Below are 26,955 nucleotides of genomic sequence, written 5' to 3'. Positions count from 1 at the left end.
CGGCGGGGCAGGAAGGGGCGGGCCGGGCCGGGCCGGGGCCCGGCGGAGCCATGGGGGGGCCGCGGCGCCTGCTGCTGGTCTCCAACTCCACCCTGCACGGAGGGGGGTACCTGGGCCACTGCCAGCAGCACATCAAGCGCTTCCTCGGGCAGTAAGCGCCGCGCTGGGCGGGGGGAGCCTGCCCCGGGCCGCCCCCCCCTGCGCCGCTCTAAGCGCGCTCTCCCCTCTCTTCTCCCAGGAGGGTGAAGCGGGTTCTGTTCGTGCCCTACGCCCTGCACGACCGAGATGCCTACGCCCGGACCGCGAGGGAGAAGTTCGAAAGCTTGGGTAAGGCTGGCCCCTCCCGGGCGCCGCGGCCCCGGGGCAGCTGCTGCCGAAGCGTCGCCTTTGCGGGGATAGTGGGGGGACGGGACACCCGGCAGCCGCGGCTGGGGGCGAGGCGGCCACCGGCTCTGGGCGAGCAACCCTGCAAACTCCGCGTTCCCGGGGTGCGAACGGTGCGGCGGTGGTGCAGGCAGGTGGAGGGGGGTCAGCCAGGGCCGTGAGAGCAGCCGGGAGCTGCTCTTTAACTTGAACCTAGAAGTAGATGCTTTAGAGGCCTCCGGAAGAAATAGTGTTGCAAACGCTTCTAACCACTTCAGGGAGGAAGTTTTTATTCCTGATTACTAAGTGGCATCTTTTTATCCTCCTTAATCACATGGGGGAACATTTCTTCCCGCACCGCTTAAACCTCTGCTCACTGCTGTTAGGGGAAGACCAGTACTATAGGGCACTTCAGCCAGCCAGGTATTTCCATGATGAGCAGCAACTGAACTTTGAGTAAAGATCTTTCCAGAGCAGCCTACAGCAGTAGCTCCACCTAATATCTGTCACCGTTCAGGATAACTTTGGACCTGTTACTGTAGTAATAATCAGTACTTACTTCCCAGGGCAGCACTCTTTGCTCCTTGTCTTACAGAAAGATTGCTGCTATCAAATGTCCACGTTCTTCTGGCTCTCCTGGCACTTTCTGTACTCAGTGAACCCCAGCGAGGCACATCTGTCAAAGCCAGACATTTTAACCATTACAGAAAAAGTACTCAGATCGGATATTTGCACTAGTAGTGCTAGACCAATGCTGGCACATCCTCTTCAGGCTCACAGCCATGTTGAAGGCTGACAGCTTTTTCACGACGCTTACTGTCTGGTTAGCCAGTAATGCTCAGCAGGACTTTGTGCCTCAGCCTACACCTGCTGAGTGAGATGCTCTGCTCTTAGACACTAAGCATGTACATCCATAAAGCAAACATTTCCTTTGGTACAGCTGGATGCAAAAGCTCTGCACTAATGTAGGACACATACTCTGTTCTATGTTGTAGTTTTCTCTGAAATTTCCCCTGGTTGTCTGCGAGACATCTGGCTTGGGGTCAGGGCAGGGGGCAGGCAGGGGTTGAACATACCACATTCTTCCACCAAACTGAGGTGGCCAAGGTAAATACTTTTTCATTTAAGGTTACGAACTGGACAGCATTCATGAATCTTGTGATCCAGTGGAGGCTGTAAGGAAATCTGAAGCAATATTTATTGGTAAGTTTTACTTCTTGCTCTCTGTGAGGGTTTATACAGGGCACTGGATTAGTTCTGCTCAGCACTGACACTGTAGACACAACAGTGATAAAGTTGGGCCTAGTAATTATTAGAAACTACAGAAAACAGTACTTTAATTGGGAACAGTAAGACCTTACATTTAGGGAAGTAGAAGAGATTTATTAATGGAATTTCATCTCCAGTAAGTTTCAAATTTTTCATTTGAACTTCAGTGTCAAAAACATGACCGTCACACCTATATCATCGCTTTATCAAGTCTAAGAAGATTCAGGGCTACTGTGCTCAGACAGAGCATAGTCCTAATACTGTGCTCCTGGGTATTAGAACAGTGTCTGCTGTTAAACAGCCAGCATCAGTGTTACAAGGAAGACTCAGGGTATGAGCCCATGGCCTGCCCAATGACCATTCTTCTGAAGCTTCTGGTTTTACTGCTGTTCAAAGCAGGATACTACCCTGAATACAGCATAGAAATCACTGAGCCTGCCAAGTTTGTAAAGGCTTCAATTATTACTGGTAGTGAAAACATGTTAAATAAGCTGGACTCTCTTTCTGCAGGAGGTGGGAACACGTTCCGTCTCCTGAAAGCTCTCTACGACAACAGTCTGATACAGGAAATCAGGAAGAGAGTTCTTGAGGTAAAAACTACAGGACTCAAGCCAAGTCTGAATGGCAGGACGTCATGCATAAGTTTCTGTTCACACAAATCCAAGTTGATTCTACATCTTTGTTTCTAATATACTTCAAATACTAAGCCATCTCATGTGACCTGGTGAACTGAAATCTATGGCTAAATAAAGCTGTCATTAGTCATTGAAGCCTGAAAAGACTAATGTCAGAAGTCTGTCTTTCTAGGGCAGTTTCCCAGATGTGGGACTGCAAGACCTTGGGATGCACAACACTGCCCCTCAACTTAAAATACCAATGAAGAGCAGTGCAGGATTTATATGTCCAGAAACCCATTTTTTCAGCTTGAGATGAACACATCTATATCTGTTAACAAGATACAAAGTGGACAAGTTGCAGGTTGTCTGCTAATAAACTGATGATAGACTTGGATCTGTACTTGCCTCTTAGACAATGTCCTGTTGACATTGAAAACGGTATCATTACTTTGGGTACATCCTTGACCTGGAATTAAGAGGTATAATTGCCATTGAGCCCTTCTGGTCAGCAGCCCCATTCTGGCTGGTGAATGTCATAAAACACAGCAAAGATATGCCATCAATGGAGGAGAACAGAAGCAAGGTGTTCCCCTAGCAATGTGGAACTGAAAATGACTTCAGGTAGACTTATGCAAGCACAGTATGTTTGAAAAGGCTAGCTGCCAAGAAGAAAGGTTAGCTAGGCTGTCTTAACGTACAGAAATTCAATGCTTGTTGTGGGCAGAAGAGTTGTTGTTCGAGTCCCAGTGAAGTCTAGGTAACTAGTTATATTAGCACTAGCTCTCTCAAGATAGCTTGTTTTTAGAAATTGTTCAGCATTATCCATATACTTTCATGTTCGTGTGGAATCCTTCTATGCACAGCATCGTACATAGTACTCTGTGAGTAAAGGACATTCAACAGCTAGTTCCTCTGACAACCATGACATATACAAACCGTTTCCCATCTCCGAACCTGAATTCTTGTTCTGCTTTTCACCTGCAAAATTAGCAGTGACGTGAGCTGGAAGCACAAAGTCTGGTCTGATTGCTGAGTCTGAGGTTAATAGAAGATGCCATAAAATGCAGTTCCTAGCTGTGATACTGCATACTAATCATTGCTTTTGCCTTTCAGGATGGGATTCCTTACATGGGATCCAGCGCAGGAACTAACGTTGCTACCATCAGCATCAATACAACCAACGACATGCCAATTGTTTATCCACCTTCCCTGCAGGCCCTAGGTTTAATTCCTTTTAATATTAATCCCCACTACCTGGACCCAGATGTTAAAAGCACTCACATGGGTGTAAGTAAAGCATGCCAGAGCTAACACAGAGTGCAGAGGTATAATGATAGTGTGCATTTGTGAGGCTTTACAAAACTGTAGAATGTCTAACAGCTGCTCCCTAGAGCAACTGGAAACACCCGTGAGGCAGTAACATTTTACTCCCTCCTAAAGCTTTTCTTTGAGTAGGAAGAGGAGTTGGCAACAGTATTACTGAGGTGGAACAAAGTGTTTTTTCACGAACAGAAGCTTTGCAAGATCTGAAATAGCGTTGCTTCATACCTGGCATGGAATTGGGGGGTGGGAAGAGATAAACTTGAAATGTTAAGATGCAACGCACTGTGTTTCTGGAAAGTCCTGCCACAGTCTGTTTTGCTTGCTGCTTGAGAAGACCTAACTTAAACATACATTAAGAGGCTTAAATATCTTAAAGGTGTGTAGGAACCATCAGAACAAGGAGATCTTGAGATTGCATGCAATCTTCTTGTGTAAGAAAATACCTAGGCATTAGTGTCCTTGCAGAGCACACACCCTGTGATGTCTAGTACTGAGCAAGCACATGTACTAGCACAGCTGAAAGAAAAACACTTTAACCATCAAGCACAAAGACTCCACTGGATGGAGGAGCTAATCCTTAAATAAAATTTCCTCAGGGAACAGTTTCTGTAGTGCATCTTTTAACATGCACAATACTTTCTTAACTTGTAATCAAAATTTCTTCATGGTTAAAGTATTAAGAATTAGGGGACAGTGAGGAGATGGAAGATCAGGGTGTGCTTCATACAATTTAGATGAAGTTTCAGGTACTCCTTTAATCATCTTGTCACTAGATAAGCGTGCAGTCTTAAATAACTTGCGCTATTTCTCCAGTGAGCTGGAAGCTCTGCTGTACCAAGTCCCTGCTCTGTTCCTGTGTTTCCTTACTAACAAATCCTTCTGGTTTGATTTCTTTAACTACTGTTGCTCAGTTCAGCAGCAAACCCTCAGGAAATATGGCAGAGCTGTTCACAAAAGGAAATTCTTCAGTGTAATACCTGCATGAGGACAAACAAGCAGATATTTCATCAGTGGAAATCCGTGATTTACTATCCTCTTTCATAAAGGTCGCATCTCAGGCATTTGCTTCCACCACCTTCCTCAGTGCTCTTTTTGTGAGAGTGAGCACATAGAAGTAACATTTAGAAAAAAAAACAAAAACAAAACAAAAACAACAAAACAAAACTGGATGAATTGAGTGGAAGTTAGTTTTAAGGCTTTTCAGGGTTGGGATTGTGCAAGTTCTGTTTGATCAACTTACAGCAATTGCTGCTAGTGAAGGGTAAAATACACATCACAGTCAATCCTACCACTATTCTGCTGGAGGGGAAGGGTCTGCTTTGTTTAATGTTACAAAATTTCTCAGTGTCATGCTACTTGGATAGCTCCAAGTCCTACCTTACTAAATCTACACTCATTATTGCAGGAGACAAGAGAGGAAAGAATTCGCCAATATCATGAAGAACCAAACACCCCTCCAGTTCTGGTGAGTAGTAGTTCCCACTCAGGAAGCTCATGGCTGTAGCATGGTAAACATTTTAAATGCATTCTTGCTAGTTTTCAGTGTGAGTTCCCCTGCCTGACAAGCCTTACAAGAGCTGTGGCATGGATTTTGCTCATTTGCAGAAAATGGGTTAGAACAAATGAAATGCATTCTGCCTATTAGATGCTTGGAGTCCTGTTGCCAAGCACTATTTCAGGCAGCTCTGATCTTTCTAGTCACTGGCCACCAGTTATATGTTGTATGTTGGGGGTGGTGTGCATGCAGATGGTATAAGATACTTCCCCTTAATCTTTTTACAGATATTCTTAACTTTACACTTTGTTTTAATCTCTGTAGGTTTCTGAATTTGCTCATTCACTAGCATGTTTGTAATTACAGCATGTCTGTCTGGGAGAATGGGATCTCTATGTTTCTTGTACTCATGCTTGAGCTTGGAGTATAAAAAGTTTGTGCTCTAACAAACCCAGCTGGCTGTTGCTTGGCGCAAACTGGATCCAAGAATGGCTGTGGCAGAAGTAATTGTGGAAAAAACAAACTTTCCTTTCTCCTTAATGATTTCTCCTTTAAAAGTGAAAAATAAAATAAACAAGAAAACCAGGTTCTAAACCAAGACAATTTTGTCTTGGCATTTTTGGTAGAAATAGGTGAGCAAGAAAGTCTTGTCTGTAGTCATGGCAAGCTGCACTAAGACTGGCCTGCTTGTAACAAGCATTATAGCCTTTCAGATAGCTTGAAAATAATGCTAAATGTTTCCACCTACATTAGGGCCTGCGGGAAGGTGCAATGCTGCTAGTGGAAGGAGACAAAGCCACCTTGCAAGGAGTGTCAGGAGCACGTCTGTTTTTGAGGTAAATGCTTCATTTGAATCGATATCCTCCTTCAGACAGAAGAGAGACTTCTGTTAGACTCCTGGCACATGCTGCCTGTCCCCCATGTCGGAAGTTTCTTAAACCCTTGGTTCTGTTTCTCTTTGGGGAAAACATGAGTATTCCTTTATGCTTCAAAGGAGCAAGCAGTATGACAGCACTCTAAAGGCTCTCTGACTTGCCCAGTAAGTGCTACAGAATTACATGCATTGATGCTCATGTTTCTGAACTATAGTTACTATTCACAGAAAGAGCCCCAGTAGTCAGCTCTGTTATTGAAGGCCAGGGGAATGCCAGTCTGGCCCTAATGCACTGAACTCTAGAACAAGGGAACTCATATCTTTGGTCATATGAACATTACTAAGAAATATAATATGTATGTCCCGTGATGCAGGCAAGGGAGGGAGTCAAAACTCTGCTTGTTATGAATAAGGATGCCTTGTTCTATCCCTAGTAGCAGATAGAAGCACAGTAGTCCTAGCTCCTGTTAAAGCTCACGGCATGGTTTGTCTTGTTTACAGGGGTAAAAAACCAACTGAACATGAGCCTGGAACAGATTTCAGTTTCCTCCTGATTGACAGTAATCTCCACAATCTGTAGCCTTGCATATTCTGCAGCAAAATTCACTGTATGGGAAGACAATGAAGAGGAAGGAAAGAGATACTTCTAGTCCCAGGGTGGGTGGAGAACCTTATCTTTAGAAATAAAGATAAACATGCATTAGTGGGCTCTTTTCCCTACCCAAATTTATATCTCAGGCATCTCCCCTTCCCAACAAAAAGACAATTTATATTGCAATACTTGAGCAAAAGCAAAAGCATAGCTATTCTTAGTCTGAAAGCGTCTATACGTTCATGTATCCACTTTGATTCCTTCCCCCCCCCCAAAAAAAGTAACACAATTAAGACAAGATGTCAAGTCAGCTGTTCCTGCTGCCTAGCTTTACCTGCTAAATGAAATTGTTCATTCAGTGTACACCCACACTATTAGTTTAATTTTTGTGCTATTAATAAAGGGAGAAGTTATGCATTCAATTACTTTTATTTGCTTCAGACTCATGTTAAATATATACAATGCTAATTATGTACAAAAGTGTGCACGTTAAAAATTGTCAGATTACAAACTTGCAAATCCTAGAAAAGTGCAAAATTTTAAAACATCTTCCACCATGCTGTACAGAAAAAAAAAAATATCTATCATTAGCCAATATACACACTCTTAAAACATACCGATCAAAACAAAATAAGACATACAATATACTCTTAAAGCACCCAGAAGGGAAAAAAGATATTGCACAGAAGACTGACAGCAAATTCATTACAGTGCCTGAAGGGTCATTTTTAAAAGTAGGTATTTCCAACACTCCTCAGACCTAACATTTAGCTCTTAAAAAAAGGCATTTTTTGGCATTTAAAAACCCATTTGTAATCACATAATTGCACAATCTGTAAGAATTATCAGAAGATATGGTTAACTGTTGCTGTAAGGCCTTTGCTTCCGCTCCCTCATTAGCTTTAGTAAAAATCTGTCAAGCAAACCTAGTAGCATCACCGCTTCCATTAAAACACTGACCAAAGGGAGGTAAGTCTTACAAGCAGCATATCTCTAATCTTATATGAAGCTGCTCCTGCATAGTGAAGGGTTGAGTCAGAAAATGTATTGCAAGCTTTCCTTGAATTTTTTTCCCCTCACGGCTTGCTTTAAGCAACAGCTCACAGCTATGTATGACTAAAGCAGTACTGTCAGGTGTGAGACTATGTTTATTTTAAAAAAGTTACTTCAAGACAAAAAATAGGGCTCTCTCAAGAGGAAAATACTGACTAGATAGGAAGCTAAATAAACAAGTGGCTTCTAAGTTCAGTTAGAGCTATGATATATATCGCTGGATGTTTTATATTTCAATCTCAAAACACCTTGGCAACTTTAAAGCATAATCTATATTGACATGCTTCTGGGACAGATGATGTGCTATGAAATTGCATCTTTGCCAAGTATAAACACAGACCTGAGCTCTGGAAATACTTGCCAAATTTCCCAAGTCCAGTAGACAAAAATAGAACACACACATACCTGGAGGAACTCTGTCATGAAGAAAAGTAGTGAAACACCTATTTTATCTGGGCTATTTAGGTAAATACTAACCAAAAGAAAGACACACCAGTTTTCTCCCACAGATGCACAGCAAGGTGAATTAAAACCGAACAAAAGGTACCTTTGATTAAACACTACAAGCAGTTCCTCGTGTATGGGGTGATCAAGACTGCAGTAAGATGAACAGCACTTGACTCAAACTGTGCAAAGCATGCTATGCTGCCACTCAGAGGCATTTCTGCAATCAGGCATCTGATGACTATAATAGTGAAGAAGGGGACAAAAGTATTTTACTTTCTTTTTTTAACTGCAGTAGCTTTTCAGAAAACCCTTGCTTCCTTTAAAAGTCTGTGCTAACAAGGGCTATTAGTAATAATAAGGACAATTTGGCTCCTTGGTATGGCAGGAAAGATATCTTCCAAACACTTCAGTTGAGTCTAACATTGGTATACAATGAACCCACATGCCTATGATTGCACAAAACCTATTACTCTCCCCAAAATGAAACTACTGACAAGTGTCATGTTTACAGCTGAAACCAACATAGCTTTTAAACCGAAAAGCTTGGAAAACCTATTCTAGAAAGCACTAAAGCACATGCTTGAATTTCCACCCAATTAAATATAACCCTATGCAGTGCTTTAATCTAACGGTATTCGTTAGATCAGGCATCAGGTTGCCATTAGGATATGCATTTACATGTGCTTTTGGTGGTTGTTCTCTGAAAGGAAAACAATTTAAATATTCACAGCACCTAGCCTCAGCATCCAGCGTAGCCAACAAGGTGCCTTTAACAATGGAAGGAATGACTTCAGGTGACAACACAGAGCAAGTGTCTACGTAGACTCTCAAATGTAGGAACAGGAGGAGACTGACCCCCTCTCTACTCCCCTCCCTAGCTCTAAAGCTCCTTACCATATCATCATCCATATAGAGATACACGTTTTCAACTAAGTACACATACACAGTAAAAGCCGTGTGAAGCATTTGGTTGATGGACATGTATTTTCTGATGATTTTGTTAAGATTGGGAAGGACTTGCAGAGGAAACAGGGAGGAGGGAGACACAGTCTAAGGAAGTGAGGTATACAGCTCCTATTGACTAAGGCAAGAGTTAAAAGACCTACCTAACTACTGTGCATTACAAATAAAAATGAATTTATCATTCCTGCAGGACTATCTTAAAAGCAGACTGATGTATAAAAGCAGACTGATGTATGACCGTTACCAGTCCCATATGGAATTTTTCCAGTGCAGAAATTTTGTTCTTTGCACTTCATTTAAAGGACACAGAAATACAACTTCAGAGAAAATCCCTATAAAGCAGCCAATTGACTAAACTATTTAAAGCCTGTGAAGACGCTGATAAACTTGTTTTGTGATAATATTAATGATCAAAGGGATACTAGGGCAAAAAAGCTTGTTTATACCAATGTTGTAGGATCAGAAAAACAAATGTAATGTGGTTTGGGGGCTGTTACCTTTTTTTTTTTTTTTTTTTTTAATCAAGTAATCTTCCTAAAACCTGATTTGCACAATGAGTATTAAGCATTAGGAGAATTGCAGTTAGTTTAAGATTGGGATTACTATTTTGTGCTGGTAAGGTACATGGATAATAGAAGTTGTGGTTTCTAGATATCCTATGAGCCAGTATTAGCTAACAAGGATATTCATCTAGAATAATTCACATGAGTCAGATGCTAACTTGAACAGCAAACATTTCACTTTCTGAATGCTCATATAGTACAAGAACTGCACAGACTAAATGAGATTCTTCACTATAGATAAAAAGACAACTAAAAAACACTACCAGTAATTATAAGTAAATTGATAAAGAGAAATCTAACAAACATTTTACTTGAAATAAAGGAGAGATGTCTTCTAAATATTGTCCTTTGGTATGCAAGTTCAAAACTGTGCTACAGAGAAGGTACTCAATACTGCTAACTACTTGATCTCATTTATATACAGGTTAAAAAAGATAGTCAGTTTTCAGTTTCTTTTAAATATATATAATTTACACTCCTACTTACTTACTCAGCTTCAAAGGTACACGTATCTTAAACTTCGATAAATATCATTAGGGTTGTTCCAAAAATTAAAAGATACCACCAAGATGATCTTGACAAATGTAGTTTTATGAATCAATTGTCACTTAAGACTTGTTTATTCTGAATTTCTAATCGGAATTCTTTGATCTCACAGCTTTACTTCCTATAGAAAAATCTTAGTTCAAAGACAAAGGAAAATTTTATTTCACCAATACTATGTGAAAAACAAAAGGTGATCCTAAGCTTTATTGACTTGAGGAAATCAAAGAATTATAAAAGTCAGTTCAGTAATTCACAGTTCATTGCATAAGAGACTACAATTCTACCAACCTAAACAGCTGATCAGAAATATTATTTTCTCCTTTTAAAAACTTACACAAATAAGTTAAAATCAATAGAAACAACATACCAGCTAATGCTCAAGCTTACAAGCTATATCTTTTATTTAAAGCTGATTTTAGGTAAAGGCAAAGTGCAGACCTTCAAACATATGGGGGTCTTTCCAGAGGGCCTCTAGCTAAGCATGTGATGGTGTATAGCTCCCATCCTCCAGGACCAGGTAAGAGACCAAAAGGTAACAGATGTTGCCATTCTGTGTAGAGCACGAAGCAGCTCAGAGCTCACCTGTCCCCCTCCTCATTCTGCTCCTGATGCTTTATGCCGAGCACAAACTAACCTCAAGTTCGAGAGCCCAAGAACGCGTTTAAACCTGTCCCAGGTATTTGTGAAGATCACCTAATGCTTGTGATGTACTGAAATGATGGTATTCAAATGTCAGAGCTCTTCACCACAAACTCTTTCATCCCCAGTTATTGCAACTACATTGCATTTTAATTGACACAGCGTATTCAGCATTCTTTAGTATTAAACTACTAAAAACATTATTTCAACTGTTGTATAAACTCGCCTAACCCAAGGACATTTTCAAACCGTTATGCAAACCTCTCTGTGCAAGTGACAAAAAGAAAACTATGTTCTCATCAGATGCTACAGAAGACCTATTTCCTCATTTTTTCCACTGGATTCTGCTAGCCCAAAACGTCATGATTTGCTGCCCCCTTCCCCTGCAAGTAAACATTTAACCTCATATATGCATTTAAATAGAACATATATGCATACTTATAAAAACCATCAACTCAATGTCTCAAAGGAGTTATTTTTTTTCAACTTCCCCCAACACAGGAAAATCTTGCATTCTGAGCTGAAATTCTCCTAACTACTCTTATAAGAGCTCCCCTGAAATCCCTTCTTCATGAAATCATAATGGACAAACATACTTCACATTCTCATATACACATTTAATACTTCCAGAGTATCCTTAGTATTCTTAACAGATAGATAATTGATTAAATAGTATTTTTCATTCTTCTATAGCTTATTTGAAAATAGGGGCTGTGGTAGTTTGGGGTTTTTTGGTTGGCTTTTTTTTTTTTTTTTCCTACATACATAGAGTCTGAAAAACACTGCTCTGCTTTTGGAAATTCAATGATCCCTTGTCAAGTGACTCAAGGAAATAATTCTTTTCTCCTAACTTTCCCGATGACCCAGTCTATCACAGTGATTAGTTAGAATATTGCAACTACGCATAGACCCACTTGTTTAGTCTGATTTACTATTTCATTTACAGAAGAAAAAGCAATGCAACTTTCTTTACACAGCACACTAATCAGTCGTTAGAGGGATTTATTTTTTTTTTTTTCCCAGTAAAGAAATTGAGGAGGAGAAAACAGTTTTAATGAGACTAAGAGAACCTGTAAAGATTATCCTTTTGTGGGGTAAGGAGTTATTACTCTTTCTACAAAGTTAATAAATATTGTGCTAAAAGTTAATGAAATGAGATTATACATTATTCAATTCTTCAGGTAGTTCAACAGCTCCCCAGCTGCGGGGAATATCTGATAACATTTATAGGAGATACAACACACATTCATTTCCATAAATAAATAAAAATAACACGAAAAGTGATGGTAGAGGGAAGAAAGGGGTAGCCAAAAGGGAACATACTAGCTAACAATCACTTATAGCTCTGCCTTATATCTGCACTCCCCTCAGCCCATGGTATTTTCTCCTTAATAGACATACATACATGTATATACATATATATACAAACATACACACATATATACACACACACACACCTTCACACACCAATCCGAAATTAGTATTTATCCCTCAGCACCAGCCTTTTCTAAGAGTATGGGCTTTATCATTTAAACCATTAACATTATAAAAATGTCAGAACAATAGGAAAACACACACCCTTCTATCATCATGTATCACTAAACCAAAAAAATTCAGTAAGGGCTTCTCCAAAATATAGCATATAACCCATAACTATTTTGTTGGATATAAAACATGTAAGGATCTGATATCTTCTTTTCCCAGGTCTTAAACACATCTTGAAAATGGATACATTATCTGTTTCCCTGCTTGTTTTTACAGGAAAAAAAAAAAATAAAATATGGCTAACACCTGGTTTGGTGAACACCTGGCCAAGAAACAAACAGGTGCTATTTAATTAAATTCTGCTGCAATGTTGTGTTAATGATTTTACACTGGAAATTTATCTTTTGTTTGTAGGAGTTGCCTTACTCATGAAGCAGATCGATCTTTGACCAATATACATACTGATTCTTCCTCTGTATTTCTTCAAGATATTAAATATATTATGGGATTTTTTTGATGTGTGTCTTAGTCTACTTAACAATATAAATAATTTTCAGCAGCAACTATTTCCTACCTCCTTCAGCTCCTTCACCACATTCAACTCCTTTGAAGTTACTAATGTCTGTACTCTAAACAATTTCTGATCAAGTAGTGCAACACAGATGTTCCTTGAAGAACAGCCTAAAACTGGAACTACACAAAAGATAGCAATAGCCATGTACAGGAACAAATTGCAACATATTGTTCATTGGGCTAAAAAACATATTGAAAAGGTCAAATCTGTCAGCTATCCCGATTTTGAATCTGACGGCTGCAGCCACCAGAATTTTAATTTACTGTTGGGGAACTACAACACTTTCAAAGCAAAGCCAAGTATCTTCTTTGTGATCAAGGAGCATCTGAGCTATTCAGCTTTAAATCAAATGCTCCTTATCTTAAATTCAATTAGCAAGCAGTTTGGGTTTGTTGTTTTTCTTCTTTCCTTTTTTTCTAAATGCAGTTTTAGCAGCTATTTAGAGAGGGATTCTGCTGTGACCAAGTCAACACAGTTAAGGAAAAATATGCAAGCAAACTAACTTGCATGAATACATATTCTTATTACTATACCTCTACCATAGGTTCATCTTCAACAGACTTAAGAATCAAGCCCTGAAAGTTGAGATACACATTTAAAGTGACCAAAAGATTAAACATGTTTCTGGAATCCATGAGCGAAGTTAGAAGCAGCAATCACTTGGAATCTTGAGTGTTATATTCAGTCTCTCCTGATGAAATCTGGCTGAGACGTTTGCTTGATCCCCACAGCTTTCGGGAAAGCTGACCTGAGCGCATCTGTTTGAAAGTAATTCAGAGAAACAAAAGGAGGGGGAAGGGATAAGGTGGATAAATTAAAAAGGAATTCAGACACTGATTCTGGTGAAATGCAGACACTACAATGTACTGCATAACAAAATTACACCAACAAAAATTATTTGTAAATAAACCAAAAGTTACACTTAGAGATGATACTTGGGACTGACAAAAAACAACAGACAACACACTAGTCCGACTTCTCTGATTTTGAACAGTTAAAGGGATATTGCCAAGTAATGCATACTTAATACTTAACCTACTTCAAATGGCTTAAGAAACAGTGTTTAGATTGTTATTTTGACAGGAAGGAAAAAAGAGATGTATGTCAAGCAAAAATGAACCAAATTAGAAGAAAGGACATTTTATTTTAGAAATTTCAAACAGAAATTGCCAGAAGTGAAAAGGAAAAGATAACCAAAATGCAGGGCAGTGATGGCAGAAGGAAGGAAAGAGAGAAAGGTTATCGCCTGGTGTCAACTTTATACAGTCTTCCAAAGATCCTGGCTGAAGTGCTCAAAGTAAAATTTAAGCCAGAGATAATTCATACTGAATATACCGTTAAGTCAAGACAAATAACAAGCAACCAGAGGCCATATTAAATCCAGCATCCGGTAGGTCTGCAATCTGTCAACAATTTGTAAGAAATTGTTTCAATTTCCTCCTTAAGTACAAGGCTTATGATTGGCCAGTAGCAATCAGCTTGGCAGCTGATTAGGTTACAAAATCCCTTGCAGTTTAATGAACAAGATGCATGCCTTAACATCACAAGTTTGAGAACAGTTCCCAGCAGTCAGTATCACAAATTAAACATGCTTAAGAACTGTATCATCACAGCTACAGTGTTCTAGAAAAGGCGCAGTGCTGGCAGGGATTAACACTAACAGGTGATAATCTCCCAGACTTCTGCAACATCCCAAACATCTAAGTAATGATGAAAAATACAGAAATATTCATTGTATTTCACTTCATACTGGATACTGTCAATGCAGAAACACTAAAGGCCAATCTTAATACCAAGCAACATTTCACTTTATGCACAATAAAGAAGGTCAGTTTCTCCCTTTATCCTAAGGATCAATATCACCACCAAAAGCCAGAACTACAACACTGTCTTCTGTATAAGGAAAAAATTCTAGTAATTAATATATTTCTTCCAGACTACAAATAAATCATTCAACAAATAAATATACCACATACACACGCTTTTCAAATATATTGATTGATGCCATTATAGAAAACTAGAAAATCTGGGGCATAATGTTGTTCCTTATATGTTTGTGGTTTTTTTTTAAAAAAATCTATTTACATAGATATTAAGCTTGCAGATCATCTGAATTATAAACAGAAAATCCTAAAAAATAGTCATTGGGAAGCCTCTACATTCATAAAAGGAATCCAGTCTTTGAAACAACACTTTCTCCATAGTTAGAAAAATAAATGTGATTAAGGACGGAAAAAAAAAAAGGAAACAAAAAGCCTTCAGTCTAACAATACACATAAATTCCAGCCTACAAAAGATCTTTTCTATGGAATAGGAAGCTCAGAAGTGACAGTGACTTTAAAACTGCTGTTACAAATATATGTTTAACCACATCACAAGCAGTTCTTTCTCAATTTTACAGTAGGAGAACGCTGTCCACACTGGAAGTCAGTGCAAGTCTCCTCTCTCCATCCACTGCAAGCAAAATCAGACTACCATTGTATCAAGCCTGTTTCAAATATAAAACTATATATCTCCTAGCTATAACATTTTAAAATACAGGCAAATAAAGTCGCTCTGTTTTCACAATTAAAATATAAAATTAAATTAAGACACACTTTTCTGGCATGTACTAAAGGTCATGCAAAAGTGATAATCACATATTCAAATAAATACACTGCAGCACAACAGAGATAGGGTTATAAAGAGAAGCAGGTTTAAGCTAACTCAAGTACTCTGAAAGTCATGACAAGAAGTACTTAAAGCAAAAATCTATGTTTTGCACAAGAAAAACTGGGCATAGCTATTTGACAGATGGGTGCTCGGTATTTGATATTGCATATGCAGTACCAACAAGTTTGTATTCACCATATGGAGCACAGAGCATACTGGGAACCTACACAAGTGATTCTTTGTGCATTGCCATGAGAGACTTAACAGAAAGTAGTAATATCTTTTCCCCCAATGTCAGTCAATGCATATTAAAAGATATCTGACAGAAACCATTAAAAAAGTAGCTTGCTCTCATTTCCAATTTTCTTCTGGAAAATTATTTCATCAAGAAGTGGCTGACAGCACTATCACGTTCAGAAAAGGTCAGCTACTCTGACTTTTGCTCATTCAGATGTAATAAAGTCTAGAAGTTAGTCCAGCTGAGCTTCCCATCTGTGATCCCTATATACCTTTGATTCTTAATGAGAAATTTCAGTAGAGCAGTCTCAAAAGTTATTTCTTTCCCACTGAAAACTGAAACTTGCTCTTAAATTTACCCTGCCATAGAGGAGACCTCTTGCTCAACTGGAAGGCAGAAATAAGTGAACTTCCCACAGTTCGGTAGAAAAAGTTCTTGATGGTGGGTTTTACCTCTGCTGGCTTGCCAACACCAACGATAATCAACTTGCCGTCCTCCAAGCCAACAAGGATATGGCTATACTCTTTGGTGACAGAAATGCAATGAATTGGCAGTCGCATGGCTAAGGGGGAGATGCTCAGACTCAGGCTGAAATGAACAAAAACCACACAGAGAAAGCACATCATGTATTTGTTTGCGTATACTGCAAAGAATCACACTGCAGTTGCAATTGCTGTCCACAGGATACACTATAAAACACAGTTTCTCAAGGATCTAGTTTTCAATTTCAATTATTGTAAACTCCTAAGGAACAATCTAATCATACCTCTGAATAGAGCTCCCATAACAAGAAAAGGCATAAAGTAAAGGATAAGTCGGTAAATTAAGACATTTTCACTGAAGAACTGTAACTTTAGTCCCACAACGGCCTAAGTGACAAAGATCACTCCCACTCGGAGGAGCAATAGAGCTCAACAGTGTAGCAGTAAGTGCAGTTTAAAACTCTGTGCAGAACTACGTGAGGCTTGATCCTGCAGTTGCTGAGTTTCCAGTGACTAATCGACACAGGGACAATCACAGCCTGAAGATGTCAGACACAGCTCTTCCTAAATTATGTCAGTTGTAGCTGTTTAATTGGGATAAATGCCTGGGAAGAAAGGGGTCTGGTACAATCTCTCATTTTTCTTCTCTCTCTATCTTAGTTCCCCCCTAAAAGAATTTTTTCAGGAACATAGATAAAAGCAATGGCTACCACCTACAGCACCAAGCAAAGTCCATGTTACACAGCCATTTCTCAATGAGCCTTTATATTTGCACCTCAGTAATAAACTACTGATGGTGGTACATTACCTGTAGAGATCCCGTATGGAGAGAAATCCCTGTAAGCTGCCCATCACGATATACTCGCCAGTCACACACATATCTGATACTTCTTCCTTCAGAGTCTCAGAACCCAGATATTTTCCATTGACAGAATAGAGATGTAATGCATTCTTATCCTGAATAGATCAAAAATAAACCTGTTACAGAGGACTGACTGGATTTAGAGTGTATTATTTCTATTTTTAGCTCACTAACAGGAGCTACCTTGGGCAATAACCCACAGATAATAATGCTGACAACAATTTCCTTGTTGAATGAGACAAGAGTACTGTATGTATACCAGGTCCTGCATAGAAATTTTTGCAGTTATTCCTCGTTACCTCTTGATGTAACATGGTAACATCTTACCTATCCAATCTAATCAATTCCAAATATTCTGGAAACATCCATGGATTTAATGGACAGGTGCCGATCTTATAAGGGTTTTTGTTAAGGAAGAAGAAAGGAAGAGAGTACTCTCATCTTCAGCCCTGTTGCCATCTTCCCTCCCCACCACCCCAAATTGAAAAGCAGAATGAAATTTCCATATTTCTGTGGCATATTTCCACAGAACTAGATCTAGAGGCATTTTCTGAACAAGGCAATGAATTCTTGATGACTTAAAGATGCAGCTAACATGACCGTCTCAAGTTCTTCCAGCTTGACAATGTCTTGGTCTCTTTTCTCTCCATCTTTCCAATGCAGCTAGCATGCTTACATCCAATAAATTTGTCTTCCAATAACTTTTCCATGCTCATCCCCTTATTAAAGCAACTACACAGCTACTCAATAGACAGTATAAGCTACACTGTGAACCTTATAGCTATCTCTCCAATCCAAACCCAAGAAACAACAGTGTAGTCACTAGGCATCTTGCACCCAGAAATTGCTGCTCCCCTTATAAGCCTCTATTTCTGTGCACAGTGAAACTTGTTTCCCCTAGTTTTCCATGTCGAAGTGGCTCTCAGGAATATTCATCAGAGCATGCTTGGGCATCTTCCTCACACGTGTTTGGAGATTTTCATGAAACTTACATGAGCACAGTATGTCTGCGATTTATCTTTTAATCAAATTTCACTCAAACTGGCTAGAAAAATAATTTTTAAAAAGGAAACAGACACAGCATGCTCAAAAAGCCTCATTACTTTAGAAAATAAGGATAAAGTTTGGTACATTTATGATTAAAGTCTTCAGTGAAAGAAACAGAGGTATCCCATGAACCCAAGTACCTTAAGAGTAGTCTTTCCTTCTATGCTGGTGTGGACAACTATATGGCCTTCCCAGGACACAGCCAGATTGGGAACAGTCAGCAGGAGAGAACTCTCACAAGGTGGTCGCAAAGTCCTCACGTACTGACCTTTCCGAATAGTGCGGACAATAACAGTCCCATCCTGCAGCAACCAAAGTCAGGCAAGTTGTTACTCATCGGGGAAGTTACCACAATACACAGAAAGAGTATTTAGATACAGAGGGATTATTTTGAAAGTACTTAAATCCTTAACTGGAGATCAAGACTCTTAAGCATTAGGAAGTCTACACAAAGAAGCCTTCCCCTCAAGGCCATGGTATTACAGGCGTATGAAAAAACAAATGCAAACCAGGCACAAAGGGAGGGATAGGCAGCAAATCAGCCATTTCATAGGTCACATTTATAAGTAGGCATTATGTGCAGTTCAGAGTCAGATTTCAGTAGCCTGCCAGTGTAGTACAGTAAGGTAGAGCATGAGTAAACTGCACAGAACCCTCAAGGTTAAGGAAGCAGGGAAGAAACTGTCACAGAATTATTTCTATGAGAAGCTTAAGATCTCCAAATAAGTCCACACACATTAAAGCTCATCTGTGCAGAACAACATGGTAGCTGAGGTCTATCCTGTGCAGTTTGAGACAGCCTGATTTAAGCAGGCAGCAAGGGAGATGGCACATATCTTCTTGATGGGCAAGGCTGAAGAAAAAGAATCATGCAATAGTCAAATTTTTTGTATTATTCTTAATCAACTTTGAACATGCTCTATGGTTTGAGTAGAGAAGAAGCAAAGAAGGGGAAAGTATGAGAATGCTTACCCTGGATCCTGACACTGCCATATCCAGTTCAGTGCTGATGCCAACACTCGAAACTTCATCAGTATGCCCATAGAGGATCTGTAACGGCTTAGGTGCCAGGCCTACAGGCACTCCTCCCTGAGAGTAACAAAAAGTGCAATGACACATTCTCTTGCAGCTGAAGGACAAACAAAAAATAAATTTCTGGTATCTTCAGTATCAGTTGTGTGAGATGTATATTTGACATAGGCCAAAACCAAAGGCATAACTCACCCTTTCCAATTTCAATTTATTGCCTTTGATGTCAGCAGCCCTATTTACTGAAATCACAAGAATGAATGAACACACAGTTACTATGTGGATGTGAAAGAGTTACCTAGCTGACTTGTTTCTACGCCTTCAGATGTCCAGGTGTGCAAGGACCACACTGAGCAGCCCTAACAGGAGTTTTTTTACCCACCCACTTTTTCTTCACCTGTGTATCTGGGCTTGTTCGGTTCTTACAGTTTACCCTGGAATTAAGCACTATCTTCACAGCCAAGCTTAAAGATGCTGAAAGCTATTTTGCTTAAAATTACAGCAACTCTGTTCCATTTTCTAAGGAAAAGTAAAGAAATAATTCTTCTCAGTGGCTAGTAGTAGTATGATATGTAAAGCAAATCTTGCAATAATGCTCATTAAAAAGAGTCATTTTCCCACATGACTGTAGGGCAAAGGTATTTAGTACATTTGTTCCAGTGAGTGTACTGTCAGCATATACAGACTTATTCTCAAACCAGTTCTAAGGCATGACCAGTGCTCAGAGGGAAGCTACAGTAACTAGGTTCTGCAGAGGACTCTTTATTCTCATTTCTTTGATAGAAATTTGACTACCAGCCAAGTCCTGAAAGCCTGAAGCATGCAGGGATGCAGAACAAGTGTTAAAACACAGAGCTGGGAAAAAGGGTGACAATGCAGAGCAGACAAGTAGAATGGAAGTGACAGTATGCAGTCCATTGCTGCCACTTTGTAAAGACCGAGATAAAACTTTCACAAGAAGAATTTATAATACATACAACATCATTTATGTATCCATTAAATTAAATAATACAGTAAAAATCTTAAGAAAAAGCAATTCTAAACAAAGATAATCTCCAGAGGATGACTTCTTTAACTCACACTGAAAAGATAAACAAACTAAAAAATTTCCAACATTTATCCTCACTTGAGACAAAAAAAATACTGTTGTCAGCACTAAGGCTTCTTGACCACACACCATTGGTACAAAGTACTTTTTGAAAGAATTATAAATACTACCACCATAAAGACAGCTTCCACAAAAACATACGCAGTTATGCACCACTGTACTGGTTTAACGTGCTGACACTAGTTCAATGCTAAGAACAAGGTGACCTGACCAAATGTACTGTGCATAACATGACAGCTCTGCTCTGCAGTTAATCCTACTTGTATATCTCTAATGCAGCAATCAGAAATGAACATTTAAAATGCGTAACAATGGAAACAGCCTCATACTCGGAGTGTAAATACACACATGCATCACACAACCACTTTCACTGAGTAAAAGCACAAGACCCATATTAAAGAACTCTAAAATGCCAAGTAACAGACTAGCGTTGTCTTTGCTAACTCCTAGTATAGTTGTCAGTACTTCCCACAAGGAAATGCAATGCTAAAGTGCAACTACTGGCATGAACAGCAGCCTAGAAACGTAAAAATCCTCAACTATAAACACTGTTCTGACTAATTCTGGTAGTCTGAAGCAGTGTCTCTCTTTTTCCGTTCTTCCACCTGTACAATTAGGGATAATATTTGCTTATCCTGAAAATAATCTATGAAATATTTGAATGCCTCTAAAATACTGTACTTTAGTTATATAGTAACTAACATGTATAGTGAATATTGCAAACACAGAAGACAATGGGAGTAACAAAATTACAGCGTTAATCAGTTTTAGTGGACTACCTTCCCTGCAAACCTGAAAGAAAGGACATCAATAAACCATCATATCAAAACAGAGAAGCACAAAGAAGCATTCAGAAACTGCTTCTCAGAGCACGCCTTACTAACCTACCTGATGAACTATTTGCCATATCATACAGGTAGTATCTCTGGAGCCTGAAATTAAATGAATTCCACAGTAGTCTATTGCCAAGCAGGTCACAATATCTAGATAAATGAAAGAAAACAGGAAGTTGTCACACAGATATTTAAGACCGATTTCCCACAGAGGAACAACACGCATGCAATATGTCAACAATGAATCCTGATTTGCAGTCAGCATGAATGCTCCACTGTCATAACAGCTGATGAGACTGTATTAAACAACAAAGTCATTGTACAGCCAGGTGTACCAACCTGACTTAATCAGCTTTGTTACCTAAAACCAGCAGTCAAATCTTATTGAAACTACATAAACCATCACTACAATGACTAAAAAGCCATGCTCGCGTATTTATGTATAATCATGGTTCAAGCATTATTCTGTTCTCACACTACCGTTCCTTTGTAACTGCTACACTGGTCTGCCCAAGTGCGCTGGCTATAATTCTTTCCCTAAATATCAAGGTACAATACATAAAACCTTTCATTCCACAATATAAAGAGTTACTAACCCATGTGCCTGATGTGCTGTCCAATCAGCTTGCCTTTTGTAAGAGACGTCACTCTGATGCTATTGTCCCAGTGTCCTCCACTAAAGAGCAGTTTTGCATCATGGGAAACTGCAAACAACTTAGATGTGATCTCCAGCCCCGGTGCAAAAGGACCACTCATGTTACGTTGTGTTCTGTAGGCAAATGATGAGCAGTAAAGAGTAACCTTAGTTCAAATTTATGTATTTTGCACTTCCTATATCCATAAAAATTAATAAGAAATGTCATCTATAAAAGAGGCTATATTTAAAAAAAACATAATAGGTGAAATTCTGCCCCCCTGATATGGCAATATTTTCACTGACATCAGCAAGTGGAAGCAAAATTTCACCTTATATCTTTTCAGTCTTTCATGCAATTTAATTCAGGATAACTCATGTCCCTACTAGGTACTGTAACATTAAAGAAAAAAAATTAATCTTCTAAAAGCCAAAGACACAGAACCACTGCATACACCTAGACTATAGTGTAAGAAAGTATGAGGACTGCCCACCTCAGATTCCAAGATGAGTTTTTCTCATTGATAATTAGAAAAAAAAAAAAAAAAAGTAGCTCTAAGAATGAAGAACCTTAAAATGACACAGAACTCTTTACCAGAATAGCATTACAGATTAGAGATAATATTACTGAACATAAGAAAATGTACTCTTAGGTGAAAACTCAGCCAATGAAAACAGTACAACCCACTGATTGTCAAACTGTATTTTATGACTGTAGATGCATTCATCTGCACTTCTCATCATTTGCTTACTTGGGATTTGTCACTGTGGTATCTCTGATAAATGTAAAATAGTTGGAGATATTTTTATCATAAGGTAGCCAACCATGAGTTCCAATAACACAGTTCAGACTTGCTGTTACCTAAAAGAGTTCGATAGGGAAAAAAAAAAAAACCAACAGTGAAACCCAGAGGCATATTTTCTGCTTGACTTTGATAGTAATGGAGTTTGCATAAAACCCAGCGTATGCTTCTTGAGAATTTACCACAAAGAAAAAAAAGGACACAGCTTTAAAAAAAAGAATCCAGCTCAGATGAGTTAATCCACACATGGTACATATTGCCAAATTAGAATAGTGTGTATTCTACACAGGCCAGAGAAGTTGAATGGAGGGGTGGGGAGGGTGGGAAGAGGAGACCAAAAACCCCCAAACCCCAGCCAATCAATCCTTCTCAAATATTTCATTACAATTCAGAAAGTTTAAGCTGCTGCTTCTCTTCTTTGAAATAGTAAACATTAATAGTTAACATATTAACATGGGAAGTTTTTAAAAAAAATTGTACTACAGTTCTATTTCTGAGAAAGAAAGGAGTCTAAATATCCAAAGTTATTTTCATCAGATAGTTAGAAAAACCACAATAAGAATTTTAGACATGTCCAAATTCCAAATGACATATGCACACACCACATTAAGCCAAAACAATTAAGTTTGACCTACTAAATAGGATTATTGGAAAAGAACATATTTTTCTGCAAAACACAGGTATTATTGCACAGGGGCCAGTGTGCAGACCACACATACAGGTGCTAATACAAAACCACTCTCCTCCATTCATCATTTGGCCACCTGCCACGATGCCCGCACCTGTATTAGTCAACGCAGAAGTACATTTTAGGAACAGTGCAGGTAGTCTCGAGTGTGTATATGCCACACATGGTATAGTTTAATATATGGGTTGGAAAGTAATGATAAACATAATGATGCCATTAATAACTCCATCCTGTCATTTTAAAGCTGGGCTGTATTGCATTAGGTAATTGATTGCTACCATGGAAGCGGATCAAGTGGGCAACTTACAACACACCTCACTACAACTTACACTCATCTCTCATCAGCACTTAAATGCCATTCAACAGATCAGCCTGGCTTCTCTACAGAAGACAAATTTTGAACTTGTACCTGACATTCATCATGAAGTTAAAGGAACACATTTGAACAGGAACAGTTAAGCAGTGTTTCTCTGCAAGCTGTATTAAAAAAAAATAACAAAACAAAACCAAACACCTGACCACAGTCCAAGAATAGTATTGACACATGCAACTCACCAAGATCTCTGGGCTTCCCTGAGAAATAAAGGAACGTGACTGATTCCTGGGGACAACAGCTTTGACAATGGGCACACCATCACTGATTCCCTGAGAGAAAGGACATGGTTTTGATCTAACTGGATTCAAGAGCTCAACAACAAATCTACAACCTGTAAAGAGTAAGACCCAGAGCCTCCGGAATCAGCGTCAGATGTGTACAGCACTCCAAGGCACTGGTACACACATATACTTTGTTGCAAACACCAGAAATAAAACCCTGGCTCTGTCCTAAATCAGTGAGTTTAGCTAGGAAGTTCAGTGAGCCCTCAGATACCCCAGTGATGTTCTTAGCTTTCTTGGTGTGGTAGCTGACTTAATATTCAAACAAGGCTCACACAAGTGGCCAGCAAATCCAAATGTATGGGATTTGACCTCTGGCAGAGCTAACTACAAAAGACAGAGCTCATTTTATATACAATGCATTTCAAAATATTTTCTTTAAATAGGAAGCAAGTTTATTTTCATCTAGGTTATGACCTTTTGTTTCAAGTACATCAGAAGTTTCAGATTAGACTAAACAATTTCAAGTAACTCATCTACCTCTATGAAGAATGACTTCAGTTCAGTGAGGTGTTGGAAGAGATTCAGAGTAGAGGTATCACTTTTAGTTAGCCTTTGCACTACCTCTTCTGCTGAAAGCCTTTGCGGATGAGGCTCCTAGGAGACAATATTTGAAGAAATATCAAATTAGACAAATTCATCAATTTGTTCAAGTCACATAAGCTACTCAGAATCTTACTGGCAATCAATAGGAAAACAGAGTCTTAAGCACTTGATTTTCCTTCTCAGAGTACATTAATTTCTTTTCAAAATGGTATGCTAAACTTCCATCAGTGTGACCTTTACAGATGGTAATGTGGCAAAGACTTAACATTCCTAAAACTGCAAACCATTATCTTATAAAACATCATCTCTTAATTTTTTCATAAGTCCTTTGTAACACAGTTGGATTTAACCACAAAGGTCTGATTGAGGGGGAACAAAGAGCATTACCTTTAACAGCTGACATGGAGTTTGCCCAAAATTGTTTATCATCCCTTCTAAAGCTTTCCTTTCTTTCTCATCTGTTAAAGCATCCAAATCCACAGCCCCTGGATCACAACCAGAACAATGAAGGGCAGAAAACCAGAAAAAGAACATAATCCAAATAATTTATTAAGAACCAACACGGTCAACAAATGTTGCAAACCCAAAATTAATTGCAGCATTATGACCATTTACCCCAGAAAAGCCTCCATACAAAATACAATCCAAAACCTCCATTCTGCACATGGAATTTTAAGTGTATCTGTAAGTGCAAGAATTGCAGGCTTTTCTCCTATCAAATTAATTTAATATACATCATGCATGAAATAAGTTGCACACAGAAGCCACCCAAAATTCACCTTTGGAATTAAAAGACTTAACATTTGTCTTGAACGTTGTTTTTAAAGCAACTTGCCTTGACTCCTAAACCATAAGAAATCTCTCCCCACAAATGCTTTTAAGCAAGGAAATGAGAAACCCCCAAGTACTTATACAAACAATACACAAGCAACTGGAACACACCCCCTTTAAAAAAACTTCATTAACATTTCAGGTTGACAACTTCTGATCAAAGCATCAAATATTCTGGTTATTTGATGATACATTACAAGTTATGCTGCCATATTTCATCTGTAATTCTGTTGTTTTACCACATGCTACTTTATGGCACACTCACAAATCACGTGTTTTCTGTCTAGTACTGAAAACCTACATGTCTGATGACAAGAGAGCACACTGCTTTGTACCTTCATAAGTACAATAATAGAATACATTGAGTGCCTCCACTGCAGCTGGTCCCCTCTGCTTGTAGCCAAAAATCAAATCTATCCATTCATGAAGATGAGCAGAAACATACTCCGATTCCTAGAAAAGGAAAAAGTGCGCTTGTAAGAATAAAAAAAGTACTGCTTCTTTCCTGAAGCATTTAATATTTTCAGTGAAAGAGGTTTAATTCCTAAACTAAAGAGTATCCACAAACTAGGTATATACCAATGTACAGGGCAGAAGCATACCCATGTGTTAACAGCAGTAACTGCCAGGAAAGAGGGACAATACAGCAAAGGAGCACATCTAGACTACTGAAATGCAGCTGTGCAAGGGAATGCAAACTGCTAGCTCCCTAGTACCATACAGAATAAGCTATAAAAAGGGAAGCCTTATCACCTAAACCTACCTAATTCTGCATTTTACCTCCTAGGGCAGCAAATTCCCAAATGATTAGTATCTTCAGGTTCTTCCCTTTTTTCTTTTGAGCATTTTATTGACACGCACAGTGCTTTTAAATGAAAGATCTAATGGTAGTTGAAATGTCCAATGCAACCACAAGTCTAGTCTGAATGTAGTCCCAGTATTTTAGACTTAAGCCACAGTGACAATATATAGGTGTACTTTCTTTATCATTACTTCACACATATAAATATCATCTTACCAGAGCCTTCCTGTGTTTATAGATGAAGTCTTCTGGGGAGTGGGCCCATTTGGGGAGGACAACATCATTTACCACATCTTTGGATATCTGAAGCTGACCTAAGTTAAAACCTAGTGAATGATTTGGAGAATTTTAAGAGTTACTACAATATATTTCAAATATCTTCATTTCTCAATGAAGATTAAAAAGTGTTCTTTTTTCAATGCAAGGGAAGGACGTTGAAAAATTATTCCTATAAAAAAACCCCTACCACTGACATGTGAGGCTAAGTTCTGCTCTGAATGTTTAAAATGTTAAATTATATAGGATAACAATTGTCCAAAGCACTTAAATGACTTTGAAGCTGAAGTCCCAACCTTAAAAGCAGCATTAATCATTTACAAACATATCGGTAAGAACATATGCATTTGCTTTATGAGGATTAAAAGTCCGAAACATTTCAGTGAGGTTATTCATAAGAATGAAGTTACTTATATGTTTAAATGACTGTAGAATTAAGGCTTTCGGGAAGACTTAAATCCCAACAGCCTTCATCAGAACAACTCTAAACACTTAAATGACTTTTGAAAGCATGACTTGGTTGTTTCCAATTTTTATAACTTAGAACTCTAGGAGACTGTAGTTAGACTAAATTAGCAGCAGCACAAAAATAAAAACCCATTTTTAAATTATCTAGAGAATTAAATTATCAGAGAAACAATTCCCTATGCAATAAATGTGAATT

At 38.7% G+C, this 26,955-nt stretch overlaps 2 protein-coding genes across 5 annotated transcripts in view; one reads left to right on the top strand and one right to left on the bottom strand.

The window, feature by feature from the left end:
• The first annotated feature begins 1 nt into the window (after position 1).
• On the top strand, positions 2–13,381 carry LOC141962705 (alpha-aspartyl dipeptidase-like). The gene is made up of 8 exons (XM_074911081.1): positions 2–151; positions 239–327; positions 1,492–1,566; positions 2,143–2,222; positions 3,363–3,536; positions 4,978–5,037; positions 5,821–5,903; positions 6,443–13,381. The coding sequence occupies exons 1-8, from the start codon at positions 51–53 to the stop codon at positions 6,519–6,521; spliced, it is 741 nt and encodes a 246-aa protein (XP_074767182.1). The 5' UTR covers positions 2–50; the 3' UTR covers positions 6,522–13,381.
• NBEAL1 (neurobeachin like 1) overlaps positions 11,730–26,955 on the bottom strand; it is an 86,937-nt gene continuing 71,711 nt past the window's right edge. For 3 of the 4 annotated variants that reach the window (XM_074911073.1, XM_074911074.1, XM_074911075.1), the window contains 13 exons: positions 26,232–26,341; positions 25,549–25,666; positions 24,770–24,867; positions 24,317–24,433; positions 23,735–23,824; positions 22,441–22,550; positions 21,651–21,823; positions 21,110–21,204; positions 19,057–19,173; positions 18,225–18,386; positions 16,984–17,132; positions 16,146–16,281; positions 11,730–13,561 (listed from right to left, as the gene is read on the bottom strand). In XM_074911073.1, coding sequence (XP_074767174.1) covers positions 13,460–13,561; positions 16,146–16,281; positions 16,984–17,132; positions 18,225–18,386; positions 19,057–19,173; positions 21,110–21,204; positions 21,651–21,823; positions 22,441–22,550; positions 23,735–23,824; positions 24,317–24,433; positions 24,770–24,867; positions 25,549–25,666; positions 26,232–26,341 — 1,577 coding nt within the window. In that variant the 3' untranslated portion in view covers positions 11,730–13,459. Of the gene's footprint in view, positions 13,562–13,602; positions 16,282–16,983; positions 17,133–18,224; positions 18,387–19,056; positions 19,174–21,109; positions 21,205–21,650; positions 21,824–22,440; positions 22,551–23,734; positions 23,825–24,316; positions 24,434–24,769; positions 24,868–25,548; positions 25,667–26,231; positions 26,342–26,955 lie in introns of those variants that run through there. The other variant, XM_074911072.1, reaches the window with a different exon arrangement.

This window comes from Athene noctua, chromosome 7 (genome assembly GCF_965140245.1).
Source record: "Athene noctua chromosome 7, bAthNoc1.hap1.1, whole genome shotgun sequence".
Classification (NCBI taxonomy): Eukaryota; Metazoa; Chordata; class Aves; order Strigiformes; family Strigidae; genus Athene; species Athene noctua.
The sequence above is the reverse complement of the archived record's forward strand: the minus strand, read 5'-3'. Positions and strand labels throughout refer to the sequence as shown.

What these genes read in the sequence shown, in the direction of transcription:
- LOC141962705 (XM_074911081.1), top strand. Translation starts at nt 51, where the DNA reads ATGGGGGGGCCGCGGCGCCTGCTGCTGGTCTCCAACTCCACCCTGCAC. An exon ending in ATCAAGCGCTTCCTCGGGCA is followed by an intron (nt 152 to 238) that starts GTAAGCGCCGCG and finishes CTCTTCTCCCAG; the next exon opens with GAGGGTGAAGCGGGTTCTGT. An exon ending in TCAGGAAGAGAGTTCTTGAG is followed by an intron (nt 2,223 to 3,362) that starts GTAAAAACTACA and finishes TTTGCCTTTCAG; the next exon opens with GATGGGATTCCTTACATGGG.